Raw genomic sequence first — 13,579 nt, 5'->3', positions numbered from 1 at the left:
GTGTGTGAGAGGTTTTCTTCCTTCTAGGCCCTAGAAGGACCCACGGGAGGAGCCGGCACACCAGCTTGTCCACCTAGAATCTAGGGGGGGTGACAGAAAATAATGGAGAAGCAGTAGGTTCATGGTATTCATCACTTTCTGAAGCAGGGTCTCTAACCTTTTTCAAGCGTCCAGCTACTTAATTTTATAAATGATTCTGTTTTTAGTCGTGTGTGAGAGGTTGTCTTCCTTCTAGGCCCTAGAAGGACCCACGGGAGGAGCCGGCACACCAGCTTGTCCACCTAGAATCTAGGGGAGTTTGACAGAAAATAATGGAGAAGCAGTAGGTTCATGGTATTCATCACTTTCTGAAGCAGGGTCTCTAACCTTTTTCAAGCGTCGAGCTACTTTTTGTTACTAATTAGCGCAAATGGCACCCAGTTTGATATCCGTTTTTAAAATAAATTATGTTATTGCTATGTGGCATTTTATTTCTTGCAAAATGAAAACTTATCAAGCTGATCTCGTTGCCAACATTGTGCTTTTGATATATAAGTGAGATTAAATACAGTTCTGTATTGTGGAACCGACTAAATAAATCCACAAAATATTAGTATTATATAACTGAAGGATTTTATACATTTGACTATAAGGGATTTTATACGATTGAATACAAGTTACATTTATTGAGTGCAATGAAGATTTTTACTGAGTGGGCTTCAGGTCACGCTGTTCCAAATGCTTAATGTTTTGGCTGGGGAATTTTGATAACAGGACTCTGAAGGGCAGGGGTGTCAAACTCATTTTAACTCGGGGGCCACACGATAGAACAAACATTCTGTCGGGGGTCGGACTAGTAGATTAAAGAGAAAGAAAAAGAGAGATGAAGGAATAAGAGAAAAAGGGAGGGAAAAGGAGAGAGGGCGGGACAAAGAAAGAAAAAGAGAGAGAGGGAGAGTGCGTGAGAAACAAAAGATAAAAGGTTGTGAGAGAGGGGGAAAAGAAAGGGAGAGGAAGAAAAAAATCCAAAGAGAAATAGAAAGACAGGAGGAGAGAAAAGAGAAAAGAAAGTGCGAAGGGTATGAAGAGAGAAAGAGAAAAGAGACAAAAAAAGAAAAAAGTTAGAACAAAAGAGGTTAAAAGACAAAGAGAGAGAAAGAGCAACAAAGTAAGAGAAAAAGAGAGACACAGAGAGTGAAAGAGACAGAGACAGGGTGGGAGAAAAGGGGTGGAAAAGAAAGAGAGAGAGAGAGAGAGAGAGAAATAAATACAAGTACAGTGTCTTTGTTCGAGGCACCTGGCTTTGGCAACATCAAGTGGACATATTTCAAGCTGCAGCTTGTTATTCTCTTGCGCTTCTCTGAGTGTTGTCTCACGGGCCGGATTCAATCCCTTAGCAGGTCTGATCTGGCCCGCGGGCCGCCTGTTTGACACCTGTGCTGAAGGGGGATGTTTGGAGAACAAAAACCCTGATGACGTAGAAACGCTCGGTGTTGTTTGGAATTTTTCCAGACATCGAGGCGAGGCGGTGGAGCCGTGGAACCCACGTGGGGGCTTTTTTCGTACGCCCACGGGAGGAGCCGGCACACCGGCTTGCGGAAAAACGTGGGAAGAGAGGAAGATCGAGAGAGGAGGCTTGACAGAGACTCGAGCGACACGAATTCAGCTAATTCGGCCATATTCCATGGAGTTCACTTAGTTAAATTGTTCAAGAAATTAAATCTGCCCCTGTGTGGAAATGCCGGTCTCTCGTCCATCTTTTCCATCAAGAAATGAGCACACATTGTTAGGTGAACGTAGGTGGTGTTTGGTTAATGGAGTCAGATAAATAATTTGAACAATTTGGTAAACGGCACATTTTAATATTTAATTCCTAACATAACAAAAGGTACTTTTTTAAAGACGGATATCTCATGCTGATGGGTGGGCCGTGTAATCTATTACATTAGCTAATTTATTCAAATTTGAAAAACTAACTCGAGTTGCCAGAAAGCCAGCAAAATGTAACTAGATTTGATCTCAGGTTTTCGACATGTCCAATAAGGTTTTGGTTGGTTCAGGGTTGGGTAGGGTTACTTTAACTGGATTACTTTCAATGACTTTTGGATTACTCCAATACCAAATATGCTAATAAAAGACAAAAGAAACTAAATATGAATAAAATGACTAAATTTTGTGCAGGCTTGGGGAGTAACGGAATACATGGAACGGCAAAAATGATGTCGGCAAGCTGTTTGGATTTATTTTCATTCTGTTTCTGTCGCATTTTATGTTAGTTTTGCTGGAGATCAAAGCCAGGAGACAAAGCTTACCACGTGTTGTGAGTCATCATTTTATTCATATTTTTTTTTTTGTCTTTTATTAGCATATTTGGTATTGGAGTAATCCAAAAGTAATTGAAAGTAATCAAGTTAACGTAACCCTACCCAACCCTGTTTATATTATTGCTACCCCTGCTTTGGAACACTTTACTGTATATCGTGTCTATATGTCAGTAGTATTACTTCGGTATGAGACGAAAGGTTCATTTAGTATTATCTTAGGTTATGACTTTTGTTAAATCAACACAAACTTAAATTAATTATCCGACTCCAATTTGTGACCTTTCCCAATCACTATTCATCCGAACAATTTGCGCGCTCTTTTCTGCATAGAAAGTTCTCAGAAGCCGGCATTTCACTCACGGGTAGATTTATTTTTAACACACAAATCAATACAGCTCTGCACGCTTCTCCTTCCAAAAAACAACCCTTCTCCTTCTTCCGAGTTGTTCAGCAAAGCATCTTCTCCGCCCCATCGCTGGATCCCGTTGGTCTCCCGTCCCGGAAGAATGGCGCGTCGACTCCTCGGCTTGTCGGCCCCCAGACAGCTGGTCACTTCCCTCTGCCTGAGAGCTGCCCCACGTCAAAATTTACTCCAGAAAACTTTGGCATAAAACACAAAGAGTCCAGCAGACAAACCCAAATTCAAACTTCCATATTATGACTGGGGCAGCACGGCGGCGCAGTGGTTAGCGCTTGTGCGGCACAGTTCATGTCATGGGAACCTGTCGTGGGTTCAAATCCAGCTCCAGACTTCCTGTGCGGAGTTTGTATGTTCTCCCCGTGCTTGCGTGGGTTTCCTCCGGGCACTCCGGTTTCCTCCCACGTTCCAAAAACATGCATTTCAGGTGAATTGGCCGGTCCAAATTGTCCCTAGGTGTGAATGAGCGAGTGAGTTGTCTGTCCCTGTGTGCCCTGCGATTGGCTGGCAACCAGTTCAGGGTGTCCCCTGCCCACTGCCCGATGATTGCTGGGATGGGCTCCATCCCCCCTGCGACCCTACTGAGGATAAGCGGTGTAGCTAATGAGATGAGATATTATGACTGTCCTTTGTAGTTGTCAATGTCTGCGCATGGGAGAGTGTGAAGTGTTTTTGTCGATTCCTCCTTGAGTCCCACAGTGTGTGGAATATAACACAACATATTTGCAAAATTGTGGGGAAAACAATATACGTTTTGTTCCTAATTGAAAGAGGAATGGTCTTCGTGAAAACTTACGTGGGAGAAAAGCAGTAGTCTGTACCTTAAATCCATTTCGTTGGTGGGGACTTGCTCCCTCATATCTCTCCGATATAATTTCGCCCTATGTTCCTGTCTGGAGCCTTCACTCTGAAAATAGTGGTCTACCAGTAATCCCCAGAAACCAAGAAGAAATCTGCAGGTTTGTGAGCGTTCTCCATTCAGGTCCCGGTGTTGTGGAATGCTCTGCCCTCTGAGATTCAATCTGCAAACTCAAGATTTCTTCATTTTCTCCATGTTGGAATTTCTGAGTTTTCCCTTGTCCCCATGTAGGTTTTAGATCAGGGGATGGTGTCATAATAGTCTGTAATTTGCTATAACCTGTGGTCTGTGCAGCCCTTTGAGACTCCTTGTGATTATGGGCGTCACAAATAAACATGACTTAACTTGACCCGTTAGCACCTTTGCCTCACAATTCAGAGATCCTGGGTACAATCCAAGTTACCTGTGTAGTTTGCATGTTCCCTTGCACTTGTTTTATCCCACCTTTCCAAAACGGGTCAATTGACGAGTCAAAAATTAATCCAAGGAATGAGTGTTTTGTCTTCGTATACCCTGACCTCTGCCATAAATCAGCTGGGATTGGCCCTAGTGACCCTAGGCAGCTAAATGAATGAATAACCATACTGTGATGTGCTAGTTCTCTTTCACATTCTTCTGTTTAAGAAATGAAGATGGTCGCTATTGTTATTTCCTATCACGTCATTAATCCGGCAAACATTAGTGGTGGCGGCCATATTAGATAGGTTTACCTTGTTTTAGTGATGGCAGAAATGGGAAGCTGGATTGTTGTTGTCATGGACTTTTTGGACAATTTAACAGGCTTGAGGTTTCGTTGCCGGGCAGCACGGCGGCACAGTGGTTAGCACATGTGCGGCACAGTTCATGTCTTGGGAACCTCCTGCGTGGGTTCAAATCCAGCTCGACTTCCTGTGCAGAGTTTGTATGTTCTCCCCGTGCTTGTGTGGGTTTCCTCCAGGCCCTCCGGTTTCCTTCCACATTCCAAAAACATGCATTTCAGGTGAATTGGCCGGTCCAAATTGTCCCTAGGTGCGAATGAGCGAGTGAGTTGTCTGTCCCTGTGTGCCCTGCGATTGGCTGGCAACCAGTTCAGGGTGTCCCCTGCCCACTGCCCGATGATTGCTGGGATGGGCTCCAGCCCCCCCGCGACCCTACTGAGGATAAGCGGTGTGGCTAATGAGATGAGAGGTTTCGTTGCGATCATGCACTTTCTGGAAAAAAAATCTACATATTACTTATATTTTTATTGATGTTCACTATGTTTTGTGTACCGTTACCCAAAGCTAAATCTACTCCACCCTGGTCATCCTGGAAAAGGGATCACCACTTTTGAGGCCCCTTTTCAAGGTTTCTCATTTCCCTTGTGCTAAGATTGAGTTTTTCCTTGCCTGTATGTATGTTTAAGATCAGGGGATGGTGTCATTGTACCCTGTGCAGTCCTTTGGACATTTTGTGATTAAGGGCTATACAAATGTGAATTTAGTTTACTTGATTGACCTAAAAATTTGGCAAACAAAGCTCTAGGTGGGTAAAACAAATGTTGCAGGCCACCTTATGACGATCAAAGTTCACTGATGGAAAACCAACACCAATATGAGCTAGTGACACATGAGTGGAAGAAGGGTTAAGGTTTAATTAGGGCTCTCCGGGACTTGATTCAGCCGGCACACGGCTCAATTTCTTCGGCCAAGCGTTTCAGTGCGTCGGGCAATATCCCGAGGTTGCTTTGCCACTAAGTCAGGGCCTTGCTCTACCCTCTACTCACCAGATAAGGGATAGCTGTTTTCTGCCATCCTATGAGGGACACTCCAAGTTCTTGCAACAGTTCAATTCACCTGGCAAACAGCGCACTATATTCTTCTAGGTTTCATTGCGCACGTTGGAAGTCGCATTGACTAAGTTAGGTCTTCTCCCTCTGCCCTCAACTCACTGAGTAACGGTACCTACAAAGAAGGTGAAGTCACAAAAAACGAAGGCTGCGTCCCATTCTTCTCACTTTCACTCGCTATTTGCCCTAGTCACTCGGTTTTGAGCGTTCACGTGAAAATAGGATGTGTCCCAATACTCTCAAGACCGAGGGAGAAGTGCCCTCAACCCATGATATAACCACTTCAGATCGAGGTAGGTCGGTACCTCACTTGGAGCGAAGTGACTACCCAGAAGTCTTTGCGAATTCTCAATATCAACAAACATGGCTGGAAAGGAACTACACAAATGTAAGTAGTTTTCCACAACTACGCATGTATTTGCAACAAAATATATTGAGATATTTTGGTTAGACATAAATGCAATAGAAAATCACATTTTCGCGTTGAAACAGGAACATTGCAAAATCGCTACTTTACGAAGTGCACCAATCACAGTTCAGCCTTGCAAGTCCCGTCCATTTTCTTAGGGGACAATATTCACTTTGCACTCCACTCACTGAGGGGACTTCCCTATGGAGGGACCTCACTGGAGGGTTCTCAGGGCCAAGTGAGAGGAATGGGCTGAAGCCTTACACCTTCCACTTTCATTTGAACATCCAATAATATTAGTGTAGACCAGGGGTCGGCAACCTATGACACGCGTGCCAGCAGTGGCACGCAAGCGCACGGCAAAATAATAATGATTATATCTTGAAAATACGCATATTGACCTGAAATGTAGACATTTTCAGTTGCGCGCCGTGTTATTTAGAGGCTTTACGTTAGCACCCCTCCTCTTCTCCTTCGTGTGTGTGTGTGTTTGCACAGCGCCTCGCTGAGGAGAGATCCGTGTTTTCACCCAGCCAACGAAACACACGCGCGCGATAAATGAATGAATCATGACGCCTCCTCTAGCAAAAACATCTCGTTCTTTCCAGCCAGCGTGGACAGACGAATGAGGCTTTGTCCAAAAAAATGACCGTGCTGTTTTGTGCATTATGCCTCAAGAGCATTGTACCTTGCACAGCAAGTGTTAAACGTCATTACGAGACGAAATATGAATATGAATTCAAGTGAGACAAGGTGACATTAAAATGCGCAGTGTCCAGGTACGGCAAACAAACACAGACCCTGAAGACCTTTGTCACTGCTAAAAACACCACCAATGAAGCAAGCTATCACATTGCTCACTCAATCGCAAATCACAGCAAACCATTTACTGATGGCAAATATTTTAAAGAAGCATGTGTGTGCATGTATGCGTGTGTGTGTGTGCACGCGCGTGCTGTTATTTCAAATTTTGATATTTTCTGCAACAAGATATCATTGATGTATGGCACTTGTTTTTTGATTGCAGTTTATTGTTAATTAAGAATGGTTGATTCTGGTTAATTCTTGTGGCAAAAAGTTGAAGTCATGAATGGCTACAGGCCTTTCCACTTGTTATTCACATTCCTTTTTTTAGTTGATTGATGAACAATAGTGGAAGATAAATTGGTCAGTTATACGGCTAAAATGTATATCCATGTTGTATATTTGGACTGGTGTAAAAATGACAGCTCTGTTGAATATTAAAAGAAATTTGTGGGAGTCATTAATCTTGGTGTGGCACACTGATTAACAAGGAAATTTGAAAGTGGCACTCCACACCAAAAAGGTTGCTGACCCCTTGTGTAGACCCACGACAGCATTAAACCACATCTGGTAGACCCATTCAATATGGCTGACTGTTATACATTTGGGGATGCACATGACATCGCACGAAAACTAACAATCGAAGACTCAGGCTGGCAAAATGTGAGTAACGGTCGGCGCAGCTGTGTCCCACACAATTTTAATCGAGGAGCACAATAATCAGACAATATAAATGAAAAACGGAATTTGAAGCTTCTTGTTACAAGGTAGTCCAGATCACCAATGGAAATAAATAACACCCAGCTTGTTGTGGTCCCAAAAAGATCAAAATGTTTTTATACTGAAGAGGCACACGCCCTCCAGCAGGAATTCCGCCAACCAGGCAATTCTACTCAGAACTCTGTGTGTAGGTGGCCCTGCTGAGGGTTGAAAGGCCCGTCTGTGGGCTTGACGAAGATTCCTTCCATAACCTTCCACAGGCTGTGCTGTCCGTGGCCGACCATGGCGTGGACTTCCCTCTGGCCGCTTATTGGGCGCCCGTATTGCTCGCCCGACACCGCGAGCGCCGCGTCGGTGGCTTTATGGCGAAGGCGGACGGCTTCGGCGCGTTTCCAAACTGCACCGCTGCACTCTACCGTCCACTCGTCCAAGTGATCGCCCTCGCCCTCTTCGCCAAACGCGCTCACTTCCTGTGGGGACACACGCACACGTCAACGCATTGGAAACGCAATCAGGTGACAAGTCCTGTACAGGGTTCATACATCATTTTCATGGCCAAATTCAAGCACTTTTTAAGACCTACAGTGGAACCTCGGTTTTCGAACGCCTCTCAGTCCGAACAAATCGGTTCTCGACCAAATATTTCGAGAAATTCTTGCTTCGCTTTTCGTTCAAAAAAATCGGAGTTCGAACGCCGGTACGCTAGGGGCGATGCTGAGCGGCGTACAGGTGTAGATTGCTGCCACCCCTCGTAAGGAACTGTTGTCACGTGAACGCGCATTCCTTTTTGCTTTCGTTACTAATATCGGTGAACGGAGTGTTTTAAGCCCTAATTAAGCCTTGGAAGGTCGGTGCAAGCAGCAAAGTTGCTACAGGTGAAAAAAGAAGAGTAGTGCGTACGACTATATAGCAAAATATGAAGAAGATGTGAGAGTTTCCCTTCTTTGGAGGGAATAGAGCATGGCTTCTGCAGACCACCACAAAGCTAAGAAATCCTATTCAAAAATCTTTTCTTTATCCTTTAACCGCTCAGCACTTGTTGTGGAGACCCGGGTGTTAAATGACGTGTAAACGACCAGATTTTTTTATTTTGACACGTTCGTGTTAGCGTAATCTTTCGTACGGAAGAACGTGCGATTAGCCTGGGTTAGCTTTATGTTTACGTTCTTGGTAAACATTTAGGGTATTGGAACGGATTAAAACAATTTTACAATACTTTTAATGGGAAAAACGATTTTCCGTGATGGACCAAATCGGTTTTCGAACAGGGTTCTGGAACGGATTATGGTCGAGAACAGAGGTTCCACTGTATTTTCAAAATGTTCCACTCCCATTAACATTCCTGTACAATTCTCCCAAAATTCCAATCCAAGACGTACCCAAATTAAATTGAATGCTGTCCTTGAACCATTTGGGGAATGTGGATGTTTTTTGTTTCTTTTGAAAGGTATGCAATACCTTTCCAATAACCAGCTCGGTGGCCTTGGGGCTAGGGCGCCTGCCCCGAGGCTGGGAGGTTGCTGGTTCAAGCCTCGGCTGAGTCATACCTAAGACTTATAACAATGCTACTCATTGCATCCCTGGTTAGCGCTCGGCATTAGGGGTTGGAATTGGGGGAGTCTGGTCACCAAATGACTCCCAACACATCCGTTAGGTTGAGCGAGGGGGCTGGGAATCCCCTCCTCTGTATCAATCTCCCAGAAAGAGTCAGAAATGTGACTTCTTGACTCTAGCTACCTCCCACTACGGGGATATGGCTCTGGTACATACATACATGAAAGGAATGACTCTGATTTTTTGTCCCAAATTCAAATAAGCACTGCAAGTCCAAATAATGAGTCATCGGAGTTATAAAAGGTATGGAAATCTTAGCTTCCCATAATGTACCACTGGGAAACGTTACCCTAATTTTTGGCATGGCCCCCAATTGGTACGTAATCCTTGCACTAAATCACATTTCATGATGCTCCGATTCGGTGTAGTATTCACTTGTCCTTCTGGGGGCTATCAAAATGTATTTGTAAAGCACTTTTCAGAATTGACACTCAAAGTGATGTATAAAGATTCAGTGTACAGTATGGAAATAAAATCGCATTGTTTTTCCCCACCCAATAACCAGAAACACCAAATACACAAATGGACACGATGACGGCCACAATAGGGTCCAAATTCATGGAAATCCTTCTTTAAAGCCATTTCAGATTCAGATTCAGATTCAGATCTACTTTATTGTCATTCTAGTACACGTGTATACAGAACGAAATGTCGATGCATCTGACCCCCACAGTTTCCTTGAATGTACAGATATAAATAATGTTGTATTGTATTTTGGCTACGTGTAGTATTTTACCATAGTGCCGATAGTGCAAGAAGAGTAGCTAACCAGATGTGCAAAATGGGCAGTCAGGTTAACAAGTCAGGTACACAGTAACATTAACACTGTAACAATAACGCTGTAATTACAATAGTGCAGAGAGCAATGTGCAAGGAGTGGCAAGCTATAAAAAAAAACTGCCAGTAGTGCAAAAGTCAGATTAGCAGCCGTTTAGATTTAAGTTAACTATATGTTAGATTGACCATTTAACAGTCTAATGGCCAGGGGGACTAGACTATTGCGGAGCCTGGTGGTCCTGCACCGCACACTGCAGTACCTCTTCCCAGAGGCTAGCAGAGTGAACAGTCCATGATGGGGGTGAGAGGGGTCCCCGGTAATGTTTTTAGCATGGGATAGGCAGTGCTTCTGGCCAATGTCCTGAATGGAGGGAAGTGTAGTCCCGATTATTTTCTCTGCTGTCCTCGTTACCCTCCTCACACTACCCCAGTCGGTAGCGCTGCAGCCTCCACACCACACAGAGATACAGTTGGTCAGGATACTCTCTATGGTGCCCACTTTTACTCCACTATTAACATGAGCTCCTCCTGGTTAGAAAATTCCACAAGGGAAGAGTTCACATCAGCTGTCAAATCCTCTCACAGCGGGAACGTATTGATTTTCTCAGACCTGCCTTTATTTTTAATCCGTACTTTGCATCGACTGTAGCGCTTATTGGTCTCCTTCTCAAGCTTCAAACTGTAGAGTTTTGCCAGCAGAACTTGTTTTTGATTTGGCACTCTGCTACAACATGAGTGGGCAAGTGCAGGATTCTGACAGCACTGTCTGTGGTGATGACGTGTTGTTTCGCTTCTCAAGTCCTTTTGCTTTATTGTGAAAGACTGTGGTTTGGGGTAGCACAGCCACTGTGCTGGTGTGCATGCGACCCTGCTTTTTCGTCTTGGGAACCTGCTGGATGCGATGAACGCCGCTTTCAAATTTCATCTTCTTGTAGCTCTGAAGTGCGCTGATGCTCACGGACGCAGTGCACCTATGTTACTCTCCATGCGTTCTAGAACTTTAAAGCACCAGCCGTTGTGCCGAGCAAAGCCCTCATACATGACGAACTGATAAGCAGTGAATAGCATGGCCTCCTCTCTACAAACTCCCGCTGTCACTTCCGTGACAAGGCCGCTCAAATCGTCGTCATCCTCTATGATCAAAAATCTAGTGGCTCAGGTCATGGACATCTTGCAAAGAGGTTTCCCTCTCCTACTCAGCCAGTTCTTGTTGATCCCTGATGGTCTGAAAGTGTGGTGCAAGATGGGACTTTGGTCTTCTAAGCTTTCATCACTCCGATCCTCGTCTGCTCCTGCTCATTACGGTTTACTGCCCTCAACTACTCAGTATACTAAAAGTCTCATTTTTTCAGGTAGTCCAACAAGGATCTCTGACAAAAATGAATCGTAGGATATAACTTTGCTACCTTCATCATGTTGGCAGTGTGAATAGTCCTTGCAATTCTGATGTAGTGACCACCAAACCTGACATCTTTAAGACACTTGCTTAACTCATAAAGCACAAACTGAGCGAGTTGAACACTGATTCCATTTCTCTAGGTAGGAGGTGAGGAGCCCTTCTTAAAGCTATGACTGAATGACTAGATATTCTATTTCATTGCAGGTCAAAAATAATCCCTATCATCGTGATTGTTTGCATTACTTGCAAGGGTAAGAACTTTCATATGGATTTGCAAGGTGTTTACAAAATTGCACATTAATCTGAGAATATAATATAGAAAGTCGAGCTTTGCTGGCAGTGACAAAATAAACGTATTATAAATTATAAGGCTAAATTCGCAACTTAAGGGGGAAGAACCTTTAAAGTACCTAAGCAAGGGACTGGATAATTCATAAATTCGCGATACATATTCCGAAAACTGACCATATTTGATCTAAAATGATGACGCTTCGTAGGACCATGCCATACAAACTATTGACAGCTGCCCTCAATCACGAGGGAAGAAATCCAATGGCGAAGCGAGGCTACCAAAGAGCAGTGTCAGCATCATTTTTAAGCAGACTTGTTTTATCCGTCTTCATTTATTGTGTGGTCTATCAATTGCCAAGAAACAATTTCAAACATTTACAGGCACTTTACCCAAAATCCAAGCACTTTGCAAACCTTGAAAACACCACTTTTAAAATTGAAGCATTTTTAAGGATTTCAAGCACCCGTACGTCCACCAGTGCTTTACAAATAATTTCTGATTGATCTACGTAAGGTGGTGGAGGGCGAACGCCTACCTGGTTGGAGGACAGCGGCGAGCTGAAGTAATGGCTGTGCAGGTTGCGTCCCGTGTTGACGTGTGTCAAGCGGATTTCTTGGCCGCACTTGACGGCGTTTCCTCGAAAGCAGCTAGCATCGCGGGTCCCGCGCACGCTCCAGTAGCTGTTGCTGTCTTCCACGTTGGTCACACCTGTCACGGACTGCTGACCGCTTCCTGGGTCATCAACGCATAAAAGCAAATACAATTGAGACATCGCAATAATAATTAACTTGAATATTTTAGTTTCCCGGTTTGTTTTTTCTTCTTTTAATCAAATGGGTGGAGAGTGACGTTATACGTTTTCTTGTTTTTGTCACTATTTGTTAGTGTAGCTTGCTACACTTTATGGCAGGGGTCGTGAACCTTTTTGACCCAAAGACCCGTAGAAGCAATATATTTTTATTTTATTTTTGGGGGGGAAGAGAGAGCCACACCATATGTATTAAGACAAAATTCAACCTAACCGCCAAACCCGCTCTCCAGACAAATGCTAATTCTTTAGCGCATTTTTTTTCACTGTGTGATTTTGGATGATCTGATTGAATTTATAAAATAATAATATGGTCTGGCATTAAAATTATTTTATAGATTTTGTCCTGTGTAGCCTGTGTCCATATGAATACAAATATACCACTTAATATGTGTCTTCCTCCCACAGTTAAGTCTTGGGGCTTATTTTGACATGTCATTTTTGTCCTAAATAATGGTTTCAAAACAAGATGCGAGCAAAGAAAAATGTCACAAAATACTGCAAACAAATGAACATTGATTGTTTAATGAGCTTCCATATAAAAGTGGGTCTGTGGATGTGACAAATTGACTGTATACTAGAACTAGAATTGTGTCCTTTATACACTTGACTGAACCCATTACTTACTCGTATTGGCTTAGCACATGTGAATTGGCTCCAAAAGTAACATTCTTATTAACTTTTGCACAGGCTTTATTTTATCTCCGAGCCATATGCACTCATGAAAAGAGCCATATGTACTCATGAAAAGAATCATATATGGCTCGCGAGGCATAGGTTTATAGAGAAATGTACAAACAACTTGCAACCATAGAAAATGCTAAAAGAATAGGCCTACTTTCAAGTAGATTATATGTGCATTATTACTTTGGTGCGTGCACCAACAGCACAGAGCAAATATGACAAAAAAAGAAAGTGATTTCATGACAAGGATAGCAAGTAAGATGTTTAATGCCCTTGCTGGATTTGTAATTCATTATCAATCCTGCTGGTTGGCAGAATGTATCCACGATAATCCAAAATTTCACCAGGTAGCCTTTAGCTAATTTAACAGATCAATGCACGTTTGGTTGGGTAATCCGGTCTCCCTGTTGCATACATTTGTGTGCCCTCGCATCCCTGTCCAATCTCCTAATTTTGCTTTATTTTCTTTCGGAACATGCTTTACAGCAGCTGCAATGATGACACAGATGGTGGCCGCGGTTAAAAAAAAGTTAGCTTTTCAAAAGTTTACACGTTGATACATCATAAAATAGGCAATCAAATAGATAACGGTTGATTGGATCCCTTAACCACTAGGGTTGAATGGGCACCATATCCTGTGGTGTGTCTCGGGCAAGTACAGCCTGGTGGCGCCTATGCCTCTCCG

General features: G+C 43.4%; 1 protein-coding gene and 1 pseudogene across 1 annotated transcript in view; both read right to left on the bottom strand.

Moving 5' to 3' along the window:
• Positions 1-7,453: 7,453 nt before the first annotated feature.
• Positions 7,454-13,579, bottom strand: part of sdf2 (stromal cell-derived factor 2) — a 9,307-nt gene continuing 3,181 nt past the window's right edge. The window contains exons 2-3 of the mRNA XM_088321674.1: positions 11,938-12,134; positions 7,454-7,790 (exon numbers count right to left, since the gene is read on the bottom strand). Of these exons, the coding sequence (XP_088177800.1) occupies positions 7,494-7,790; positions 11,938-12,134 (494 nt within the window). The 3' untranslated portion in view covers positions 7,454-7,493. The remainder of the gene's footprint in view (positions 7,791-11,937; positions 12,135-13,579) is intronic.
• LOC148349173 (peptide chain release factor 1-like, mitochondrial pseudogene) lies at positions 10,213-11,126 on the bottom strand (annotated as a pseudogene).

The sequence above is a fragment of the Urocampus carinirostris genome, chromosome 17, assembly GCF_059441175.1.
Source record: "Urocampus carinirostris isolate Australia breed hairy pipefish chromosome 17, RoL_Ucar_1.0, whole genome shotgun sequence".
Classification (NCBI taxonomy): domain Eukaryota; kingdom Metazoa; phylum Chordata; class Actinopteri; order Syngnathiformes; family Syngnathidae; genus Urocampus; species Urocampus carinirostris.
The sequence above is the reverse complement of the archived record's forward strand: the minus strand, read 5'-3'. Positions and strand labels throughout refer to the sequence as shown.